The sequence below is a fragment of the Hibiscus syriacus genome, unplaced genomic scaffold (assembly GCF_006381635.1).
Source record: "Hibiscus syriacus cultivar Baekdansim isolate YM2019G1 unplaced genomic scaffold, ASM638163v2 tig00000340_pilon, whole genome shotgun sequence".
In the NCBI taxonomy this organism is placed as follows: domain Eukaryota; kingdom Viridiplantae; phylum Streptophyta; class Magnoliopsida; order Malvales; family Malvaceae; genus Hibiscus; species Hibiscus syriacus.
This window is the reverse complement of record NW_024061783.1, coordinates 3,708,306-3,734,188: the sequence shown is the minus strand read 5'-3', so window position 1 is coordinate 3,734,188 and position 25,883 is coordinate 3,708,306. Positions and strand designations below refer to the sequence as shown.

Sequence of the window (25,883 nt, the reverse complement as noted above, 5' to 3'; positions counted from 1 at the left end):
GTAGTTCGCGTTGCGAATTTGTTGGTCATTTTCGCAAATCCAAAAAAATTTTGTTAAAATCGTATATTATAAGGCATTTTCAGTCACTGAAGTTATTTTCTCTTTTAAAAATCTAGTTCATATCTTCATTTTTCATGTTGTATTGTATATGACTTCATTTATATTTATATTGCAACAATAACAAGAATTAAGTTTTTTTTTTTAAATAAGGTGAGATCTCGTTAAAAACTCCATTCGTTAAGGATTCGCACGTAACACAACAGTTCAAGCTACAATATAATTCTCTCTACAAACAGCCACTTAGGACAGAAACACCCAGACGGAAGGCACCACTCTAGAGGAAAACCACGACCTCAAGGACCAAAGAGTGAACAATAAACCCGGGGGCAATCAACCAATCCCGAATTTTGCTAATTAATCTGCAGCAACATTCAAAGCTCGCGGGATGAACCTGATAACTAACCAGCCCCCAGCAATGAAGGCATGGATGGCAGGCAAGGTTCAGAGGAGCCTTAACCGGATCCACAAACCACTCCACCACTCTTGGAATCACATTCGATAATTAAATTATACGCTTCAAACCATTCTGATCCCATGAACGTGCTAAGACCATGTTTAACTGCAAGGAACTCCAACGAGGAAGGAGAACCAGAGCCAGCCCGCAGAGAGAAAGTAAAGAGAGCGTGGCCAAGTTCGTTTCTAAACAGCCCCCCCGATGCCCCCACAGTTGATGTTTGCTTGCCAAGCACCGTCCACATTCAGCTTTATCCACCCAGGAGAGGGCACCAAACAAGCATAAATACACCCGTCAACTTTTTTCTGTTTTCAACAATGTCAGTTACCGATGCCACCCGGATGCAAGATGTGAAGCAGTTCATCAGTTTGTCAACTAGAATAGAAACGTCGTCAGCATAATCGGATTCTGCAAACAAATGGAAAGCCTTTATTAACTTTTGCATTTAATAAATGGCCCGATTCATTGAAGCGGGAGAAGCATAAATACATGAAGTAAAACAACTCTTGACCTGACAATATATTTATAAACCTGAAAAAATTACTACAGACAAATCAAAAGTTACCGTTCAAAGTGATTCAAAGAACTTCAAGACAAGGTTTAAGAAATTGGACTTAAACGTGTTAAATTAGATAAGGATGAAAATCGAAAAATTAGGGGGAAAGTATATAAATGGTCCCCCGACTATAGCACATTGCTTTGTTTAGTCACCGCCTATTAAAAGTTACAAAATAGTCACCTAACTATTCATATGCTTCATACTCATCATATTTTGTTAAAAAATTGACGACAGTCTAAACTAGATGTTAACTTACTAATTGAGATATGATAAAATATAATCCCAGAATGTCAAACGACTTTATAACCTAATTAGCAAGTTAAGGTCTAACTCAAATGATTGTTAAATTTTTATCGGAAAAGGATGAGTTCGGAACAGATGAAAAGTCGAGTAACAATTTTGTAACTTTTAATAGTCGGAAGACTCAACAAAGCAATGTCCTATAATCGGGAGACAATTTTATAACTTTTAATAGTCAGAAGACTCAACAAAGCAACACCCTATAGTTGGAGAACCATTTGTGTACTTTACCAGCCAAAAAATTAGATAACAATGTAAATCAATTGGTTTTCATCGGTGAAAGTAGAGTAACATTTGTTGCAGCAAGAACAACATAAAACTATAATGATTAGGAAGTAAAGAAGTTGTAAGCTGAACTTCCATGCTTTCACAATTCTTAAGAACAACTTACCCATATAATCTAGCGAACAAAGTCAAAGTAAGCTTTTGAAGAAACCTGCTTTACTGGTGTCACTTGCCAAAGGAGCTCGTCCGATTTTACTGGGAGAAGCCAAGTTACACATATCAAACAGCATTGGAAATACAAGATGACATTGCCAAAAGATTTTATAACCTGCGCATATGTTCAAAGAATTAAGATAAGATATCATCACTAGAGTAACCAGAAACATTCTGAATGAGATTAAATACTTGGGGATCAGTACAAGTATTCCTCACCAATGAGATTGATTAATTAGATCTCCTGAGAGAGAACTTTTCCTCTCAGAGTTATAATATTCCTATGCGTCTTTCTACGGGAAAGACATTATAATTGCAGTATTACAACATGTTCATATAGAACTTAAATTGCAAGCACATTTCAACCCCACATTGCTCTCACTACAGCAAAACAGGTATATAGCGGCGTTTGTCGCGGCGTTTTCAAAGAAAACGTTACTAAATTTGTACATATCGCGACATTTATATCCAAAACGCCACTAAATTGTAACATTAACGACGTTTCTCAACAAACACCGCTAAAACTTGTACTTTAGTGGCATTTATTTGATAAACGCCGCTAAAGATTAGTACTTTAGTGGCATTTGTTAACGCCGCCATATAATCGTTCTTTAGTGGCGTTTTTAAACAAATGCCGCAATAGGATACATATATCGTGGGGTTTTTAGACAAACGCCACTAAAACCTAGTACTTTAGTGGCATTTTTCAACAAACTCCGCTAAAACGTAATACTTTAATGGCATTTTAAGCAAAAAATACCGCTAAATACTTATACTTTAGTGGCGTTTTAATTTAAAAAATGCTCATACTTTAGTGGTTTTTTTTGAATAAACGCTGCAATTGATCAATACATTAGTGGCGTTTCTATTTACAAACGCAGCAAGTTTTAAGTTTCTAAGTCCCACCCCTTTAACCCTTTTTCATTTTTCCCCTTCATCTATTTTTTAATTCTCGTCGCTTACCCAAACCCATCTGCTTCTAGTTGCCAAAGATTGCTTCATCTCAGTTTCTCTCACGTTCCCATAGTCAACGCTCTCTCGCGAAACCAAATCTCTTTTCTCATTTGATGATCGAAAGTTTCCGAATTGTTTTCTGTGTTTTCTCTCCTCTGTTTTCTCTATCCGAATATATATAAAGGAATCCACCGTTTTGATCCATTTCCATTATAACAAATTATCTCCATATTTCGCTCTTCTTCCTCTTACTGCTCCTAATCATAAAGTGCGCACCGACGGCGCACGATATGGAAGCTCTGTTGTTTGTCACCAGAGCAAGAATCGCTCTCCACTCTGCAGTTGCCAAAGCTGAGAGAGTTCTTACTGATTTGAAATCCGATCTAGGTAAATTTGAACTCTATATTTTTTGTTGTAAATATCTATTGCAAAATTTTTTTGTTATTATTTTTCTGCTTTGATATTTTTAGATTCCTTTTATCATTTTCTGGTTTTTATGATATTGTTATTAGATATTAGTGACAGAGATTTTTTTTATCTTATTTGGTTGATGTTCGTTTGGTGAAGATTGTGAATTATCATATCCGAATGAATTCAAAAATGAATCTCCGACGAGAGAAGACGATTCTAAGGTAAATTTTTGTTGAACTTTGGAACTGAAATGTGGCTTTCTTTTTAAGCTAAAATGTAGGATTAGACTGTTTTCATTATTATTATTTCTATCTTTAGATGATTCTTGGAACCGTTTTTGGCTGCTGAGAAAATGAAATAATGTTTAGAAGTATGTTTGACTTATTTGAGTAAAAAAGTCGTAGAGTTTAGCTTAGTTTGCTTGGACTTGAATTGGAGGATTTGCAATTTGTATGCTATTTAGTTTCCCTTTACTTTTCCAGCTACCAAACTAGGCTTCAACATTCTGCCGAGTGCTTAGTATGGTAAAGCATTCAAAGTGGATGCCTGTAAATTTGGGGACCAAGCAAGAATGGCAGGAAAAATTCAAGAATATACGGTTAGGGAGAAAATGAGTTAAAGATTCAGAGAAAGTTGAAAATTCAACCATGGATGTTGTATTCTATGATGAAAACTTATATTTTATAAAAGTAAAGAACGATACGGAATACAAGGTACATTTATGATTCTATTTATTTTTGCTCACCTACAAGTGAGAGTTGTAACACCCCCAACCCGTATCCGACCCGGATACGAGTCCGAGGTGTCACATGACTTTTCAAACTTTGACTCTTGACCAAAATTCAAAGAAAATTTAAAACTTTCATTAAAATAATAACGGTTTATTAACATAAATTGACCCCAATGACCAAAATCGATCAGAGCATCTTTAACTCAATCAACTAGTACATGCCAAATATATTCAAATTAACCAAACTCATTTAAATCATCTATTTTCTGATCTGAAACTTTGTAAGGAAAATGCTGACCTGTCTTGCTCCTCTTAGCTCTTTACTCTTCTCACTTCTGTAACCTACGTGTGAAACAATCACACGCTAAGTCGTTGACTTAGTGAGGCATAAAACATATAATAAAACTCTAACTAATCACACATGCATGAACATGCAATCTTATAATACCATATGAAAACGATATAACATTATATATATATATATATAACATATACATATCACATATTATTTTAAATCTCTACCCTTTGTTCACTATCAATATTCTTAACATTTATATCTTATATTTATATCCTCTTATATCCATTCTTTTACTCAACATATCATTCAATTAACCAAGCCATACTGACATCATCATATAAATCATATCAGATTATCTAATAAGCAATATATAAATACATATAAATCATCATTAGTCACTATCATTTAGTCACATAACATATATACTTAATCTATACATCCTCATGTCCTTGCTATTAAATTTATCATATCACAACACATATTTGTTATTTTCTCTTGATTAGCCCATGTACATACGTGAGAACTAATGCTATGTGAGTCTATTGAGGTTGTGCACAATTATGCTGTCACCACAGCTCATATAAATGTCTCGAAGGACCTATCCAGAGGTCACAAAGACCCTGATAACTATCCAGAGGCCATAAAGATCCTCGGTAACTGTCCAGAGGTCATAAAGATCCTCGATAACTGTCCATAAGGACCACATATCATTCCTTAAGAATCATATACATATGCCAAAGATCAAGTATATGTCTCCAAAAGACCTCACACATGTTCCAAAGAATACATATATGTCCCGAAGGACCACATAGACCCTCGACTCTTGGCATGCCAACTATACCTCTAGCTCTCAAGACACATAACATGGGCATTAATATTTATGTTTGTCCCATATTCACACATTCGTATAATATCCTCGTAGAGTCTCATATCTCATTATCATATATATTTGTATTCACATAGACCAAAAGTCATATAGATCACTTTCACATAGCTTATATTATACTTTCATGTACTCACACATTTCTTGTCACATGTCTTATATTTTATGATCATATAACCATATAACTTATTATCACATATCTTATAATCACATACCTTATTTCAATTCTCCCTTTAATTACATAAGTCAATTATATTAATTCACATGGTTTATCACATACACATGCATTCACATAGATCATGTATAAAGATGCACTTAACATCTAGACATGGGCATATACTCATGTACACATAAACATCATAACAAATACATACTTCTATGAATTCATGTTTTTCACTATTGGAAATAGACTTATCACAAGTCTTATTTTCCCTTGAACCTCATATACTAGAGAATGTGCACTCACCTTAGCTTTGCTTTGATTTGATTATAATCCTTCAATTGATCCGGAACGGGATCACGTTCTATATCTACATCATCATACATAGATCTATATTAGTATTATAAATAATATACTCTAATGGTTCACTCTTTAGACTAAGATAAAAGGCAATTTCATCTTTTAATGAAGGTATGCATCGATGCACTACTGATGCATCGGTGCATAAAATATATTCGATGTTGTATTATTACTGGGATGCATCGATGCATACCTTATGCATCGATGCACTAATTGCATTCGATGTATTTATTTTAAAAGAGTGCATCGATGCACTACCAATGCATCGATACACCTTCAAAAAATTTCTGGGTTTTAACATTGATGCATCGGTGCACTATGAATGTGCATCGATGCACTCTGCCCAGAACCTCTTTTTGAACCCGAAAATTCATTCTTTTTGGATTAAATCCTTCATATTTCAACCTCTTTCATATTCCTAACTTTCATATACATACTTAAACTCATTAATATTCATTTATCTCATCTTTAACCTTAATATCCTCTCCTCTTTAGGAATTTCAAGAATCATACCCTATTTTCCACATGTTTCAAATCCAATTCTAACACTTAATACTTCTTAATTAAGCTGATGACAAGTCAAATTTAGCTTCAAATTCAACTTATCAACTCCATTCTGGAAATTCACTCAAGAACTCCAAATCTTAAATCTTCCCTAACTCATTTATCTTTTGATTTTTAAGATAACTTAAGCTTTCCTTAAGCTTAAGTATCACCTAAGAATCATAACCCAACTTTTAATTCAACAAATAACCAACTAATTAAGAAACTCACATTTGAGCTGGAGCTTCACGCACAAAGAAGAAAGGAGGAGAAGAGAATTCTGGAAACATTGTTTCCCTCATTTCCCACGTGTAAAATATATATACCCACTATCACATTTATTTAATTCCTTAAATGATCAAATGCCCATTTTACCCTTTATTTTTTTAATAATTACTAAATAACCTTCATCATATATATATCCAATAATCATTGAACTATTTCATTCTTCTACTTTAGTCATCAAATTCTGAAACTTCACAATTTGGTCACTAACCCATAATTTGGGATGTTACAAATCTCCCCTCCTTTTAAAAATTCGTCCTCGAATTTTCACTGCACATCCTGAGAAAAACATATCTTCTAGCGTTCTCATGCTGCTTTCTGAACTTAATCTTTTGTATCATCTTTAATAACTTGGTTCTTATCTTCAATTGTCTTTCAAGAATCACCAAACTTTTATTTCATCCTTACTTGACTGACTCCAAAACTTCCTTAATACATATAAATCTTTATTCATTCTCTGACTATATCCACTTGACCAAGAAACATAACCTTAAATCTTCATCATAACTGATTAAACATACACTTTGCATAACTAAACAATTTCTCATATTACCTGACATACCTTTCTTACTTCTGGTTAAACTTATAATCTATATCTCAACATAACTTTTATCACATCTGATTCTTTAAACTTCATCCTTTCATTTCCTTCATAAATCAAAATCTTCTTATACACCAATCATATCTTTCTTTCATGTTCACATACTCTTTTCCTATCACTTAAACTTATCTCTGATTACCAGTCTTTATTATATCTTTATAACTTTACTAATCAACTAATCAAAAAACATTTAATCTCATACACCATGTCACTTCCATTATTCAAGCTTAACATTCTAACTTCCTTTATTTATAAACTGATCATTGATGTACCCATACTTAAACTCTTCTTATCAATCCTTAGTTTTACTCAAACATTTGAATCCTCACTTCCTTCACTCTATCACTTTACTATAATCACAGTATACAACTGTATCCAAATTCACTTCATATTTGGTTATCATAACCTACCATATCTTGAAATCTTGTAATTTCAATACATTCCGTCCCATAATCTTGTTAGCCCACGCTAACTCTTTCCATCTTAAATACAAAAACAGTATCTACCTCACTTGATACATTTAAAATACTTCTTATCCTTCACATTATTTAATTTCTAGCAAAACACTTAATCCATTAATTGGTCTTTATCCATTTATCCTTTTATAATCCGCATTGTCTTATACATAACTAAACCATATCATGTTCTTCATACTCCCATGCTCTTTTATATCACATATATTTATCCTTAACTATCACTCCTTATCACATTTTCATTACTTTGATAGTCAACTTTACTTGCACAAAACCTTATTCTTTACCATTCTTATACTTATGTTTTCTCCACTTGAAAAAAAAAATTCACCAGATTTCAATACTCATCTAATCCATTTAAAATACTTTTTCTGCTTCGATTTACATAACTTCTAAAAGAGCTTTTAACTAAATTCACAAGGGTTGTCTTTAACCCTGACTTATCCTCCATTAACTCTTTGTTTAATCTTTCAAGATCAAACCTACTGTTGGAGTTTGTCGAACTCTCATATGATTTTATTTTCTAACGGAGAATACAACTAATTCATGTCTGGTTTAAAGTTGAACCAGAATCTCTACCTTTCTTTGATGGTGCTAAAATTCTATGAAGCACTAATTCTCTTAATCATCTGAGATTTTAGTTCTCCAAACTTTTCGTTCTGAGCTTTTTCTCTTTAAAGCTTTAACACAATTAACCATTTCTTGAAACGATAACAAATTCAAAACCAGTAACACTTTTTTTAAGGCGCAAGTCCTAACAACAAATCACATGTATCATTTTCAGTCGGAATTAACTCAGCAGCAATTCTGCTTAGCTTAATAAACTTATAAACATACACATACAAGGTGTAATTCCCTTGTTTCAAGCTCGTGTATTCCAGTTTCATTTGTCTTATAAACTGGTCATCAATGCACTTATTCTTGAACTCTTATACAATTCTAATCACATCATTTAATCTTTTAACGTTCTTATGGTGACAATTGTCCACCATACTCTAACTTACCAAAGTAGTAACAAAACTACTCAATTCAACATCTCCACTTTGAAGAAATGAAAACCTTCTATCATATCATTCAACCAAAGGTCTCTAACAATAGAACCTTCCTCAAATCCACCATTGAACTTGGGTGCTCCCAACTTTATCAACTAATTTGATACATTCATTCTATGAGTTAAAGAAGTATAAATTGAAAAAACATCAGAACATTCTTCAACATGAAGAATAATTTTCCAAATTTTATACAGGCATTTCCTGAGGTGTTCGCTCTTCTCCCTGCCTGGCCAGGGCAGGTGAATGCTATTACCTTCAGGTTTATTACCTTTCACTTCTTTCGAAGCTCTTATTATCATACTTCTATTATCACATAATAATCTATTTTTATTAGTAAGACATCATACTCCTTACACTATCAGATCAGAATTTTTCACTTTGAGTTGGCATGTACACTTTTTACAACACTTCTGACTTTGATTTAAGCCTAGAATCGGCTAAACCGTAGCTCTGATACCATTAACTGTAACACCCCCAACCCGTATCCGACCCGGATACGAGTCTGAGGTATCACATGACTTTTCAAACTTTGACTCTTGACCAAAATTCAAAGAAAATTTAAAACTTTCATTAAAATAATAACGGTTTATTGACATAAATTGACCCCAATGACCAAAATCGATCAGAGCATCTTTAACTCAATCAACTAGTACATGCCAAATATATTCAAATTAACCAAACTCATATAAATCATATATTTTCTTATCTGAAACTTTGTAAGGAAAATGCTGACCTGTCTTACTCCTCTTAGCTCTTTACTCTTCTCACTTCTGTAACCTACGTGTGAAACAATCACACGCTAAGTCGTTAACTTAGTGAGGCATAAAACATATAATAAAACTCTAACTAATCACATATGCATGAACATACAATCTTATAATACCATATGAAAACGATATAACATTATATATATATATATATATATAACATATACATATCACACATTATTTTAAATCTCTACCCTTTGTTCACTATCAATATTCTTAACATTTATAACTTATAATTATATCCTCTTATATCCATTCTTTTACTCAACATATCATTCAATTAACCAAGCCATACTGACATCATCATATAAATCATATCAGATTATCTAATAAGCAATACATGCATACATATAAATCATCATTAGTCACTATCATTTAATCACATAACATATATACTTAATCTATACATCCTCATGTCCTTGCTATTAAATTTAGCATATCACAACACATATTTGTTATTTTCTCTTGATTAGCCCATGTACATACGTGAGAACTAATGCTATGTGAGTCTATTGAGGTTGTGCACAATTATGTTGTCACCACAGCTCATATAAATGTCCCGAAGGACTTATCCAGAGGTCACAAAGACCCCGGTAACTATCCAGAGGTCATAAAGATCATCGGTAACTGTCCAGAGGTCATAAAGATCCTCAGTAACTGTCCATAAGGACCATTTATCATTCCTTAAGAATCATATACATATGCCAAAGATCAAGTATGTGTCTCCAAAAGACCTCACACATGTTCCAAAGAATACATATATGTCCCGAAGAACCACATAGACCCTCGACTCTTGGCATGCCAACTATACCTCTAGCTCTCAAGACACATAACATGGGCATTAATATTTATGTTTGTCCCATATTCACACATTCATATAATATCCTCGTAGAGTCTCATATCTCATTATCATATATATTTGTATTCACATAGACCAAAAGTCATATAGATCACTTTCACATAGCTTATATTATACTTTCATGTACTCATACATTTCTTGTCACATGTCTTATATTTTATGATCATATAACCATATAACTTATTATCACATATCTTATAATCACATACCTTATTTCAATTCTCCCTTTAATTACATAAGTCAATTATATTAATTCACATGGTTTATCACATACACATGCATTCACATAGATCATGTATAAAGATGCACTTAACATCTAGACATAGGCATATACTCATGTACACATAAACATCATAACAAATACATACTTCTATGAATTCATGTTTTTCACTATTGGAAATAGACTTATCACAAGTCTTATTTTCCCTTGAACCTCATATACTAGAGAATGTGCACTCACCTTAGCTTTGCTTTGATTTGATTATAATCCTTCAATTGATCCAGAACGGGATCACGTTCTATATCTACATCATTATACATAGATCTATATTAGTATTATAACTAATATACTCTAATGGTTCACTCTTTAGACTAAGATAAAAGGCAATTTCATCTTTTAATGAAGGTATGCATCGATGCACTACTGATGCATAGGTGCATAAAATGTATTCGATGTTGTATTATTACTGGGATGCATCGATGCATGCCTTATGCATCGATGCACTAATTGCATTCGATGTATTTATTTTAAAAGAGTGCATCGATGCACTACCAATGCATCGATACACCTTCAAAAAATTTCTGGATTTTAACATTGATGCATCGGTGCACTATGAATGTGCATCGATGCACTCTGCCCAGAACCTCTTTTTGAACCCGAAAATTCATTCTTTTTGGATTAAATCCTTCATATTTCAACCCCTTTCATATTCCTAACTTTCATATACATACTTAAACTCATTAATATTCATTTATCTCATCTTTAACCTTAATATCCTCTCCTCTTTAGGAATTTCAAGAATCATACCCTATTTTCCACATGTTTCAAATCCAATTCTAACACTTAATACTTCTTAATTAAGCTGATGACAAGTCAAATTTAGCTTCAAATTCAACTTATCAACTTTATTCTGGAAATTCACTCAATAACTCCAAATCTTAAATCTCCCCTAACTCATTTATCTTTTGATTTTTAAGATAACTTAAGCTTTCCTTAAGCTTAAGTATCACCTAAGAATCATAACCCAATTTTTAATTCAACAAATAACCAACTAATTAAGAAACTCACCTTTGAGCTGGAGCTTCACGCACAAAGAAGAAATGAGGAGAAGAGAATTCTGGAAACATTGTTTCCCTCATTTCCCACGTGTAAAATATATATATCCACTATCACATTTATTTAATTCCTTAAATGATCAAATGCCCATTTTACCCTTTATTTCCTTTAATAATTACTAAATAACCTTCATCATATATATATCCAATAATCATTGAACTATTTCATTCTTCTACTTTAGTCATCAAATTCTGAAACTTTACAATTTGGTCACTAACCCATAATTTGGGATGTTACAAGAGTTGCTGTAATGAGAATTAAAATGTTTTTTTTCTGTTCTAATAAAATTCAAATGAAGGGATTTCTTAATGAGATTGTTGTCATACAGGCTTTAGAAGCTATTCCCTCTATAGACATTTTAAATACCATGTACACCAATAACTTTCCTTCAACATCTGTTATCAAGCAATTAGCTTTAGTCGTTGAGTAAGTCTTTCGATTCTTGACTTCAGCTGTTTGTTTTCTGCTATTGCTGACATTGAAATTCATTTGATGCCTCATGAAATATGTTGATTTGTAAATTGCTACCTTTATTGGAATTTACTTTCTGGACCATTAACATTGCTTTGCCATACTATTTAATATTTTGATACAAAGTATTTCTTGCTTCTGAGATCAATTTAAGTGGTCAAATATGTGATCTATTTAATTGTCATATTCAACTTGTGTATGGTGTTCTTATCTTTTTGTGCTTGCCTTTTGGTTCCAGGGCTGGAAGTAATTTTAAATTTAAGAAAGATTTTTTGGCATCTTCTGGATATTCTTCACCCGTGAAGGAAAGGATGGGTCTGACCTTCTCTGTAGTGAAGTCATTAGTTCTTCGAGATAAAGAGGATAAACTTGCATCTGGCTTTGGTGATGATGCGAGAGTGCTTGCTTTGATTCATCATCTGTTTGATACAGGAAGGTTCTGTATGTGACTGATAGGACATTTGCTTTTGTTTGGAGATGTGTTTCTCTTTAACATTCACCTTTTTTATGATGGATCTCCTTCTGATTGGACTGAAGCTGAGCCGAGCGATGAGGTTAACTCTTCGGTTATAAGAGGTCAACTAAGTTGTCGAATGAAAAAATAAGGTTTTTTCTCTTTATCCCAGTCTCTGCTACTTAGATTAAGTTTGCTGCAATTTAGCTCCTTTTTGGTCAGTTTTTACTTTTGACATATGAACATTGATTCATTTCATTCACAATATTTGTATATTTCCATGAACTTTTATTATGTTCGTATGCAACTCGTTTTAGGAGAATGAATTCTGAAAGTTTTCTAGGTGGAGGGTTTTTACCTCTTGAAGTATTTGTTTGACATTCTTAACCTATGGGTTGTTTCACTTGCTAGGATATTTCTATGGTTGATTCTGATATTTGAATTTTATACGTTTTAGGTAATCTGTGGCGTGAACTGTGGGATACAGCCAAGCCGATACCAGCCATTAAACAAACACCTCTCTTCGATGAGGATTTGGTAGTGTAAGTTGGATGGAAATCACTTTCTGTTTCAACCCTTGGGTTTTTCTATCACCGAAGCATTGTTCTTACAATAATTGCATGGGTTATGGTTCTTGCAGGGAAGGAATTCTGAATTACAATAATTGCATGGTTTAATATTTTCCTGTCAATATTTGTACTCTTATTCCGTTCTTCAAGTTCTTTGTGTGTATTTTCGTGGTGTCATTTTAACATGTGAACTCTGGTCCAGATGACTAATTTTGTGCATTCTGTTAACAGAACAGGTTGAATATAACAAAAAAAATTTGAAAGTTTACTATAGATCCAGATTTAAGGCTCACGGGTGCTGAGTATCGTTCAGAACCGGTTCCACAAGTCATTCAGCATGAAAAGGAAGTTGATGATGAAGTTGTTCAGGGTTCCATACCACTGAATAGTGATAACTTTGACAAAATTGCAAATGAGTAAGTTGAATGCAAATATTGTAAACCACTTAATTTATACGCTATGTTCCCAGCTTTGGTGCTTTCTTTGTTAAATGCCACTCTTAGTGATACCTCTATTTACTTGTTTTGAATGGTTTTTCTTGCAGGTATCCAATTTTGGTCGTTAATTTTTTTGCTCCTCGGTGCTACTGGAGTACTCGCCTAGTAATCTATTACCAGCATGCATGATCTTTGTCTTCAAGTGTTTTCTGAAAGCATGATTGTTTAGCTCTTCAGCTATGTATAGGAATCATTCATAACTAATTTTATATAGTATGTTGATATAGTTGCCAAATCTTCTGTTTCAAATGCATACTTTCTCTTTGAGAGATTGAATTACCAAGCTAAAATGTCAAACTACAATACATTTATTTTTAATGGTTATAAATTTTAATTTATTTTGTTGTTAAGTATTTTTCTACATAACTTGCGTCTTTATTAAAATGTATGGTTGTTAATTAGAAAAAGCTAGATGATATTAAATTTAGGTGATGTAGAGCAGAAATGAAATATGCAAAATCATCTTAGCTAAAGAAAGGTAATTAGCGGCGTTTGTATAAAAAAACGCCGTTATAGATCTGACCTTTTACGATAGATCTCGATCTTTTGCAGCGTTTGTTCCAAAACAACACTATAGATCTCGATCTTTTGCGGCGTTTGTTCCAAAAACGTTGCTATAGATCTAAACTTTTGCAGCGTTTGTTACAAAACGTCGTTGTAGATTTGACCTTTTGCGACGTTTGTTCCAAAAACGCCGCTATAGATCTCTATCTTTTGGAACAAACACAGATATCGACCTTTTGCGGCATTTGTTCCAAAAATGTCGCTATAGATATCGACCATTTGCAGCGTTTGTTCCAAAAACGCCGCTATAGATCTTGACCTATTGCGGCGTTTTTTGTTGTCAAACGCCGCTAACTTTAGCGACGCTGGTATGGCGGCGCTTCTTGCGACATTTTTCCCATTGCTTAGCGGCGCTTAAAAACGCCGCTATAGGATTGAAAAAATGCCGCTGAAACTCAATTTTGCTGTAGTGTCTCAAACCAATCCGTTTACATTGATTCTTTTCCCATACAATTTTCTTAAGGGTTATTGTTTATTACCAAGTCGTTGCTTGTCACAAAAAATGACAGGTAGAGATTTTTTAACCCTTTTTTTTCAATTACTATTCAAAGAATGTAAGGAGCAAAGTCTAGGGCTAAACATGGAATTATTGGTTTTACCTAATAAATCATTTGTATAATACATAGCCAAGACAGTCATGGGCTAAACCGTTCCAAGAAAACACAAACATTGTTTACCTGTTCAAGACAGGAAAAAGCAGCTTCTCGGTATTTCTTGACTTTCTTTGTGCACGCAGAAGACACCTGACTCAAAATAGTACCGGGAAGAGCAGGATCTTCCGTGGAAATTGCTTTATGGTTGGATGCAGAAAGGGCGCTTATAGCATCTAATAGTAGGCCTGTAAACGAATCGAACGAACACGAACATAAACGAACAAAAAAAATTGTTCATGTTCGTTCATTAAGGAATATAGCTCGTTCATGTAAATGATAAACGAACACAAACGAACACAAACGAACGTAAACGAACACAAACGAAAGGACATAAACGAACATAATAAATGAACATAAACGAACAACACAAACACAAAAAAAAACTTATTCGAACACAACAAATGAATGTAAAAAAAAGTAAACAATAAGAATAACAACTTAAAATTCTTTAATATAACATGCAACTTTAGAGAATTTGTTCGAATACGATAAAAACATACATAAATCATAAATAAGCTATATGAACATAATAAAGTCTTAAAGTTAATTTGTTCAACAAAACAATCTTTTTTAAATCTAAACAACTTCAATAATCTTCGTAACATATTCAACTTGTCCTTTGTTCAAACATAAAAGAACAAAAATGAACAAACATAAACGAACATATAATCAAACGTTCACGAACGTAAATGAACGAACGGACCCTTTGTTCGTGTTTGTTCATTTAATTAAAAGAACGCAAAATCTTGTTCATGTTCGTTCATTTAATAAATAAACGAACTTCCCGCCGCACGGATCATGAACGGTTCACTGAACGATCAGTTCATTTACAGACCTATCTAATAGGGTTTCTTTCCCAATCATGTTCAAAATTGAAAATTACAGTGAGAAAACTAATATTACAACATCAAAACCTACTACAGGTCATAACACATCTCGGTATTCCTACCTCCCATAAACGACCAGGAATTTCCTTCATAAGAGATTTCAGGAGAACAAGATAAGAAGATAAGGAATCACCCAGAACTTCACTAAGCTTGCAGATTGCCTTACCTGACTGCAGGTGCAAAATACAAACAAGCATCTTCGGTTAGCATACAGCAGAAGCAAAGTCGGAAGAAAATAGGACTACAAGAAGGAAGAGAAAAGGAAAACTTACTCTTCGTTTACTTGCCCATGAAGATGATGCAATGCTGTAACAAATAATTGAAACGATTTCCTCCATATACAACTGTAGTGTTATTCGTTCGCCACTTATGCTTTCTTCCTAGAGCTCCTCAAAAAGACTGGAAATGTGTTTGTCATCCTCAAATCTGCAGAACCATTAACAAATGAATTTAAGAATCATTAGTTTTCAACTATAATAGCTATTTTGATTGCGCTTGATAAGAATGGAAGTTCAAAAATATTATCCACAGCTTGGTTGCTGAAGATACTTTATGCGGATTTGAATAAGGGAAAGAAGGCAAAGAAAACTATTTCAGAGAACTAAATGAAATGATTGCGTATTACTGCAAATCTATGGGCGGATGAGCTTGACAAAGTTTTCTAGATGCAAAACTTCAATAACTAGAAATTGGAAAATTTGAAATTCTATTTCGCATACATTTGTAAGACATCGAGGGCGATAATTATCAAGTTTATATGTTCCTAATTGTATTTGATGTCAATGAAAGTTGGATGAGCTAACATTACTATCTATAGAAAGTACAAAAACAATAATAAAGAACGCTGTTATCTAGTTACTCTTTAAAGTCAACTTATTCTTACCCAGAACTCTAAATTTACCTTCAGATATTCTCTAGAGTGTTCAAATCTTTCAACTGCTTTAGGGCTGTTGTTTGAGGTTTTGGATGATCTTTGGCAATGGGTAACATGTAGCACCAAATGCCATTTACAATAGCCATATATCGTGTATAAGGTTCTAGAGTAAGTAACCACTAAATTGGAAGAATAAGGGACACAAACTGACGCAAAAACAGCATAGATGAAAATGTATCCACACCTTGACATAAAGATCACCGGAATTATCACTTTATTATATCCGCTTAAAACATCTGAAGCAATGGATGAAAAGCTTTTCATCAAGTATACACAGGATATTTGAGCATTCCTGTCACCGGTGTGCAAATCTGCAGTGTCTTCTATCAACTTTTGGGCTTGAGATGGAGTTGAATACTTCAAAACAACAGCCAAAGCACTTGCAAATGCACGTTTTACCGCAGAACTTTTCTCCTCCTTAACAACAGGAAACAATGGCCTTAATAGCATGTTGCTTAGGGTCTGATATCCACACCAACTTTCTGAACTAATAAGTTGATAAAGGTGGCAACACCAACCCTGTGCGAAGTAAAGACAACATAAATTTGTCATCTTTTAAGTTTAGAGATGTATTTCTCATTATTATATATTTATATCACCAAAAAGAAAATCATTTTAGCACACAAGCATTATATTACATAGGACTAAAAGGAAAGTTCTTTCATTCAAGCAAGTGTAAATAAAAAAAGTACTTTTCTGTTTTTTTACGACTTTGGTTAAATGCAATCTTCTAATGGAGATTCTGCCACATCAGAATAAAGCTAATCAAAATAAAAGTAACTGTTTTAGATGGATTGACACCTCCCAACAGATATAATACACAGGGATTTACAAGGAAAATAAGGCCAAGGGGATAAAAATCTCAAGTCTTAACAGATTTAGTACGTTCTTAAGATATTGCTTCCCGAATTGCACTATTCATCACATCACCTTGTATTTAAATCTCTCAGAAAGGGATTATACTTACTACTTTGCAAGCCTAGAATCGGAATGGTAACACCAGTAATTATGTAGTGAATCGTAAGTCTGGCAGGTTTAGAAACAATGTTTCAAAATGGAAAACAAATTCAGTGACAGCTCATATTTTAAGGACAATAAAAAAAATAAAAAAGCTATCTGATACAGGAACAATCCACATTCAAGTTCAAGTATCACCCAGAGGGAACATTTTCCAAGTCAAATATGCAGAAAAGGGCAAAAAAAATTTTCTTAAAAGTGTATTGAGATATCAGTCCTTGATATTAATATTAAATTTAAAATAGCAATTAGTACCAACCTTGTATTGAGGCCAACTCCAGATCGAACCAAGTTAACAAGACGTGGAACCAGCATCTCTAATAATTTGTTATCTACAACATTTATGCACAGGTCAAGAGTCTCCCACATTGGAGATCCTTTCGCAATTGAAAGTCGCAGATTTTCTAGCTTCTCTGTTTGAATTCCAACATTTGATGCATGCAAATAGAAGAAAGGAAAGGGAAAGCAGATCAATATCAAAGGAATGCAAGGAATAGTTTGAAAAACTGAAGAAAGAACTTCCTCCAAACCTCAACATAATTGAGTCCTTGGTCCTCTAGGCTTGATAAGCTTTCCAGCATGCAACAAACTAAATCCGATAAATGTGGGCGAACTGCAACTCCTGCACCCTGTAGATAAACCCCAATTCAGTAAATGGTTAATTAAGTAAAGGAAAAAACAGAGACATAAAACCTAAATAAGGTCAAGTGATAAACAAGAAGAAAAATAAGTAGCAATTACCCACATTAATTTAAGAGTATATACAAATGTCAATGGAAGGAGAGGATGGCCAATTTAAAATTGATGAAAGTTATAAAAGAGGACATCACTTAAACTAAAGATATGATCTGCTCACCAACAATCCATTGGTCTAGTGGATGAGGCACTAAATCCCTTAAGCAAAGTTAGGGTTCGGATCTCGACATTATTTGAAGGGCGTTATTAACTTCTGTATAACAGTATGATGGGGCAACAGTAAGTACAACCATCAATACTTATTTACTTTATCGAGGGACATTTCAGTATGACAAGAAGTAAAAAGGATTTTTTTCCCTTATTTTTTAAACTAAGGCATATTAAGTACTCAATTCTTGAAGCCATTTGAGTTCACAGAAAATCTAAAAACTGGAAGATAAAATGATAAATAAATTCTAACTTGATCTGTACTGTACTTGTGAAGGTGAAATAATTTCAAATATTGCCAACCTCTGCAAGCTTCATAACAACTCCGATTGATGCCTTCCTGATACTGTCAACTTTACTCAATATGCCTTCTGCAAGCAAAAAGGGAAGAACAATATCCATCGATTGGCTTGCATCTGATGCTTCAATAAGGGACACATCACAGAGCCTTATTGTTAGTGAGGTTACAGCACGACATAGTTTGTCACCAGCATTTTGCACAGTTTCTTTGATGTCATCCATGGCACGAAAAGCAGCCACTCATATTTTCTTCAAATGCTTCCCAACCTAGTGGACAAGAATGTCAATGGAATTGCACACTACAGGAATTGCTAGACATCACAACATAACAGAATACCATAAAAATTGACCGTGAAATTTCTATTTTGCATATAAGTTGGATCATGATGAAGCCTGAAAATGCATAAGAAATATATCTTTCACTTGGAACTGTAACATTGATGGATGTGTTAATACGAAACTTCAGGGGTATTGTAACCAATTTTACCATGTTAATAATGTTGTTAAATAAATTTTGATGAAGAAACAAGTTCAAAATTAGGAAATACAACAATTTTTTATTTCTTGAGAACGAAATAGTAAAACTATAATCCACGCTATGAAAATATTACAGATAATTCTTGGTTACAAAATGCATGATTATGACATGCCGTTTGCTATCAGGATCCATTCAGAGTTTCAGACAAAATAATCGTTCAAAATTTCATAATCAAACAACTCATAAGAAATCTATGAGCTTAGACAGTTAATTGTAAATAACTTATTATGTCCTTCTAAATCATAGTTAAAAAATGTAAGGGAAATGACCACTCATATTTAATTCATGCAACATCAGTTCTAAACCAGCAACCTTGAACAACATGAATCCTCAAATTGGACCAAGTTTATGGCAACATATTCTGTCGAAATTGTTTTTCAACACATGACTTTTAAATCTACATTACCAAGTTATCTGGATACTTGCATTATGATGCATGTTTCTATTGAAGTGGAGCCTCCAGTACTCCATGAAACATTTCTGTAGTGGTAAGTAACTACAAGCGGGAGGATAAAATAACTACTTAGGGATTCAAGTGATTCACTATTTGAGATATTTAGAGATTCAAGAGACTTATTCATGATCTATAGAGACCAAATATCTAGTGATCCTCGGTGATCTTTTCTTTTATTTGACTGCATGTCATTTAATGGGTGGGATTAAGTTTTCTTTTAGCTTGATGATAAAAAAGCCAAAATAAATCAAGCTCAAATTTAAAATGGAGCTCAATCACACAAAATGTAAGGGCTAATAGTTTTTCTTTAATCACACTAGTGTCAGACGTAAATATTCAGAACAATGGCATTTTGACAACAAGGAAGCTACGCATATCAATCTTATTCATATGCTAAAACAAAATCTTGTCATTCAATTTATAAGGTCAAACAATTTTGGAACTCTTTAATTTCAAACTAATGCACAAACTTGGTCAAAGGATTGTACTGGTTAAGATAAAAATCATTTGCGAAGGCAAGATAAACTACCATCAAGCTCATCACCTAATCAAATTTTCGACCTTGGATAATATCTGCAAGGGCAAGGCAAGATGCCTCACAAGAATGCCAAAGCTTGGATCCACATTGTATTAGAAGATCATCAAAAATAAAATCCAGATTTTCATCAATAGTCCTCTTAGGATCAACCACTAGTGATTTCCATATATGTGCCATAGCATCATGCGAAATTCACGATTACTTTACCATTGAGCAAAGAAGTCAAAAAAAATCTAGCTGTCAGTTAAAGCTGGTAATTCCAAGAATTCAACACATCTGAAGGAAAACTTTTTTTACAGCATTTGTGTTTGCTAAACACCTTTAGTTAAGAATTGCATAAGGGCCCAGCGGATCCATTTGTTAATATTTATTAATTGGGGTAAATTTTCAATAGGAAGTGTTTAAGCATTTATTACGTGTTCTTTGGGGAGCGAACATGAGAGAGAGAGTGGTAGAGAGGGAGCGAGAGAGAATTTGAAAAGTAATTCTTCCTCTGGTGAGGAATGGACAACGTTCATGGATAATCTGAGCAAGAGAGTTTCAAGAAGAGCGTTAAGGGAACTCTTCCATTATCAGGGTTCAGTCATTAGGGTCTTTTTTCCAAGTGTTAAGAACAAACCAAAGTACAAAGCCTTTACGTTCGTATTTGTTCAGTTTGCTAATGAGGCTGGTCTGAGGAAGACTATTGAGAATGTCAATGGAACATGGATTGATGGGAGAAGAGTCTTAGTGGGGGCTGCTAAATATCAGAATTCTCGAAGAAGGGCAGTTGATGCAGGTAAAGACCAGGCAGAAGCTAAGAAGTCAACTGTTGAGTTAATTGATCAACGAAATAGCCAAGAGGGGGTGAATTGGCAATAAAAATTTTGGTGGAAGCTTTTGCAGAAAATTGAAAATATTTGCACAACGCTTTAGAGTGATTCAACTTTCTCAACCAAAGTTTACGTCCACTACCTTAACTATCAACACTAAGGATTTTCCACAAATTCACTAATTTGTCTTTCTTTTGAGGACAAAGAGTAACCTTACCAATCCCTCAAGAATTATACCCCAAATTCTTGAGAACACTCTCTCCCAAAGAGAACAATACAAATTTCACAAACTTATAGAAAAACCTCACACGGCAAGATGTTTGCACAATTCTAGAACAAAGAAAGAACACTCAAGAATAATAGAACTGAGCACAATAAGTGTTCTTGAAAGCAAAAATGAATATTGAATGAAATAGGCTTGAAAATGCTTTCTCTTTGATTCTCTAGCTTCTCTTCTTAATTGTTGTTGATAAATGGCTCCTAAGCTTATTTAAATACACCTTGGATCACTTCTGAACGTTGGAGATCATTGGTGAAGTCAATAGAGCCGTTATTATGTAATTATCATTTAATAAAATAGTTGGGAGCGTGTGTGCATTGATGCATAGTCAAGGTGTATTGGTACACTATGTATAAAATTCAAATATTTCGACCGTTATATGACTTAGTGCATCGATACACTAGGGGTGCATCGGTACACTAATTATATTCGATGTTTCAAAAGAGCCAGAAGTGCATCGATGCATGATCTGTGCATCGGTACACAAAATGCATTCGATGTTCCAAAATATTCAAGAGTGCATCGATGCATGGCTTGTGCATCGGTACACAAAATGCATTTGAAATTGGTGTGCATCGATGCATCAAATGAGTGCATCGGTACATCCTTTCATAAAATTGATTTTTGGCTCGATTTTGGTTCGAAATACTTTGTAAAAATTGTTTCAAAAATATTTTAAGTTTAAAACACAATTTTACACTTTAGTAAGGATTGAAATTGATCTTTGAAAAACTTGGAGTAATATTTTGATATTCGAATAATTGAATCGAATATACTTTGAAAAGATTGTAAAATCTTAAAATTTATTTATACTTAATTTGTTATATTGAAACATCAAAATGTTTTCAACAATCTCCCCCTTTTTGATATAACAAAACATTTGAGTAATTTTAAGATTTTCTTTGAAGAAAATATTTTTGAATCAATTTTGAAAATTACTCCCCCTTACTATATTCTCCCCCTTTTTGTTAAATTAAAAAGAATCTATAAAACGTTTTTAATAAGACTTTGAAAAATTTAGCCAATTGATTTTAAATATAAAGCTTAAGCTGCTAAGATCACAATCAAGAGAAACGTTAGCCATTAGTTCCATAATTCAGTATTCATAAACAATGTGAAATGGTAAATTGGTCATATATCTAATATGATGTAAATGATGCAAAACTTAATGAAGATCAAATTAAAAATTCAAACAAACCAAATATATATATTAAGTTCAATCATCCAAAGCATTCAAGTTTAAACATCCAACATCCATAACAAATTCAAACATCCAAACATATCAATCCAAAAACATTCAAAATGTTTTAACAATGAGTCCTAAAGTCGATCCAAGAAAACTAAGCAAGATAGATCTAGTCATCCAAAGGAGGATTGGGAAGAGGAGGATAATGTGCTTGCATTTTGAGTATGAGTGCATCTAAACGTTCGTTCATCTCTTGTTATTGAGCCCCATAGCAGTTAGATGGGACTCTATGGATGCAAACCTTAGATCAAATGACTCCAAAAACGATCAAAAATATGGAGACATTTGATCTTCTTGTTGTGCCAGCTCTTCCTCGGGGACGTGATCGTCAATATTTTGAAATAGCTCTTGAAGTTCTGGATCATCATCCGTTGCTGGTGCCGGAGGATGTGGAGCTCGTGAAGAACTAGTTCCCGGTGTTTGCTTAGTGGATCGAACCCATTGGTCACCTTCCTTTTTCCATCCCGATTTCATTAAGTAAGTGATATTGATTTAGTTTTGGAGAGAGATAGGAATATCAAGTGTGACTTTAAGCCCGAGTTTGATAAACAGATTTGAAAGGAGACATCCGTAAACTAAAGTTTTGACATTTTTGGATGGGACAACGTTTACGGTATCTACTAGATCAACAAAAATAATCTGTGGCAAATTTATTTTCTTGTTATGTTGGATACAATGTATCCATCGTAAATCAATGACCCTAAGAGAGGAGTACCTACCTCCCGATGGTCTAAACCACCAAGAGATCATTAAATGAATGAATCGCTCGTGATGAGTTCTTAAGGTACTAACACTACCATTAGATTGATAGGGAGTAGCCACAATATCTTTTTTATTATCTAAACCTGCATTGTCTAGTCCAAAGGTATTTGCGATATAAATGAATCGACCCAGAAGATAAGATCTAATTCCTATGGTTGCATCTCGACACTCGTTTTGGACACATACCGCATTAGAATAGAAAATACGGACTAATTGATGATAGATAATAGGTTTAAGGTGAAAAGTTTATCAAACTTCCAAGAACGAAGGATAGGAAGATATTCGAAGTTCATATCGATCATTGCTTGAAGTGAGAGAATACGCTCTTCTCGAATTTTGTATGACTCAAAACAATTATGGTACCTATGGTAGAGATCTTGTCTACGACAAGGCACATTAAAACATGAATTTAGGATAGTCATATTTGGATCACCTGTATTTGGATTTAGATTGGGTGGAGGAATAGGAGGTCAGTTTTGACTCGAATGACTAGACGATGTCCTAGGACGTTTAGACATGGTTCAAGAAATCAGAATAGGTAAGGTAACCTGCAAATTTGAAAAGCATGTTGCAATATAATCAATCCCAAAACTCAAATGAGTCCGCAATATTCAAGGTTCTCTAAACCGAATCCTAATGGGAAATGTTTGAAAATAATTTTGAAAATAATGTTTGAAAATAATTTTGAAAATAATGTTTGAAAATTAATATGTAGTTTTCAAACAACATAATTAAATCAAAAACATCAATTTTAAAATCAAAAGCATTATTTTTTTATTTCGATTTTTTTTAAAAAAAAGAAGAAAAATCTTGTGTTTTTGATGAAATTAGTTGAAGAATCTAGTTTATAAACACTATATAATCAATGCCCGATACTTAGTTTAACCTAGAACTAATCAAAACTAGTAATAAGTTTAAAAATTAATAAAACATAGTTTTTTAGAAAAATTACCTTGAAATTTTGGATTGAGTGAAATGTAGTGATGTTTTGTACGATTTAATGACTGCTAGCAGGTTTATGAGATGAAATCTTGTTGAATTCTGACTTAAAACATTGGATTTGAGTAAATTTTGAGAGAAGGGTGAGAGAGAGAGAGGCATACGACGTGAGTGGTTTAGGTTTGGGGTTTTGAAAGAATGAAGAAATTAGGCATTTAAACCCAAAAACCCGATGAGTGTATCGATGCACATTCAAGGAATGCATCGGTGCACCTTTATGGTGTATCGATGCACATTCAAGAGATGCATCGGTACACTCTCTGGTGTATCGATGCATTATGCTCAAAAATGTCAAAAATCCATTTTAAACATTCAAAATGCTAAATTAATCAGCACTAGTGGTATTGACAACTCATATCATGAAAATTAACAATGTTCAATCAATTGAATCTATCCTTGAGTATTATTTGAACATATAATTAATTTTCACTAAGAATCATTAACTCCCCCTAACTAATAGCAAAGAATGTAATCAAAAGTGTTATTTTTATAAGCATTTTTCAAAATTAATTAAAAAGTGCTAAAATTATTTTAAACACTAAGTCAATGTAGGTTGGTTAAACCTAAATCTCTCAAAGTGTCCAAAATCTTTCTTTATCTAAAGGTTTTGTAAAAATATCCGCTAATTGATGCAAAGTATCAACATATTCTAGAACTACATCTTCTTTAACGACATGATCTCTAATGAAATGATGTCTAATTTAAATGTGCGTAGTTCTAGAGTGTTGGATGGGATTTTTGGTGAGACAAATAGCACTAGTATTTTCACACTTGATAGGTATAATATCTGCTTCAATTCCACAATCTAAAAGTTGTTGTTTCATCCATAAAACTTATGCACAACAACTACCCACTGAAATGTATTCCGCTTCAGTGGTAGATAATGCACCATAATTTTGTTTCTTTGAAAACCATGAAATCAGCATATTTCCTAGGAATTGAAAAGTACCGGAGGTGATTTTCCTATCTATTTTACATCCTCTATAATCCACATCAGAGAAGGCATGCAAGCTAAAGCTAGAGTCTTAAGGATACGAGAGTCTTAAGGATACGAAAGTCCTAAACTATGAGTGTCCTTAAGGTATCTAAAGATTCTCTTAACAACTAGTAAATGGGATTCCTTAGAGCATGATTGAAATCTAGCACATAAGCAAACACTAAACATAATGTTCGGTCTACTTACGGTCAGATAAAGCAAAGAGCCAATCATTGACCTATACAATTTAACATCTACACATTTACCTCATTCATCTTTGTCAAGCTTTTTAGAATAACTCATTGGAGTGGCATGAGGTTTCCCATTTGCCAGTCCAAACTTCTTAAGCATATCCTTGACGTACTTAGCTTAATTGATAAAGATGCCATCTTTTCTTTGCTTGATTTGGAGTCCCAAGAAATATGAGAGCTCCCCCATCATTCTCATCTCGAATTCACTCTGTATTAGCTTAGAAAATTCTTGGCAAAGAACATCATTAGTAGAAC

The 25,883-nt window shown here is 33.4% G+C and overlaps 1 protein-coding gene and 1 long non-coding RNA gene across 3 annotated transcripts; one reads left to right on the top strand and one right to left on the bottom strand.

The window, feature by feature from the left end:
* Positions 1-777: 777 nt before the first annotated feature.
* On the bottom strand, positions 778-20,483 carry LOC120203130. Of its 2 annotated transcripts, XM_039203487.1 has the most exons (8): positions 17,829-18,007; positions 16,737-17,071; positions 15,891-16,044; positions 15,681-15,788; positions 15,579-15,589; positions 14,756-14,912; positions 1,810-1,926; positions 778-922 (listed from the first exon to the last, which is right to left on the bottom strand). In XM_039203487.1, exons 3-8 carry the CDS (start codon positions 15,954-15,956, stop codon positions 890-892), a joined length of 492 nt encoding a protein of 163 aa, XP_039059418.1. In that variant the 5' UTR covers positions 15,957-16,044; positions 16,737-17,071; positions 17,829-18,007; the 3' UTR covers positions 778-889. The 2 variants fall into 2 exon arrangements, 1 of the variants encoding a protein (XP_039059418.1); XR_005523787.1 differs by lacking the exons at positions 778-922; positions 1,810-1,926; positions 14,756-14,912; positions 15,579-15,589 and adding exons at positions 18,100-18,198; positions 18,776-19,039; positions 20,309-20,483 and having other exon boundaries at positions 15,675-15,788; positions 17,829-18,013.
* Positions 12,541-13,103, top strand: LOC120203142. The gene is made up of 3 exons (XR_005523790.1): positions 12,541-12,600; positions 12,906-12,990; positions 13,089-13,103. It is a non-coding gene; the product is annotated as an uncharacterized LOC120203142 (long non-coding RNA).
* Positions 20,484-25,883: the final 5,400 nt, after the last annotated feature.

What these genes read in the sequence shown, in the direction of transcription:
- LOC120203130 (XM_039203487.1), bottom strand. Translation starts at nt 15,956, where the DNA reads ATGGAGGAAATCGTTTCAATTATTTGTTACAGCATTGCATCATCTTCA. An exon ending in CATGGGCAAGTAAACGAAGA is followed by an intron (nt 15,789 to 15,890) that starts GTAAGTTTTCCT and finishes TTGCACCTGCAG; the next exon opens with TCAGGTAAGGCAATCTGCAA. An exon ending in AAGTGACACCAGTAAAGCAG is followed by an intron (nt 923 to 1,809) that starts GTTTCTTCAAAA and finishes ATTTGTTTGCAG; the next exon opens with AATCCGATTATGCTGACGAC.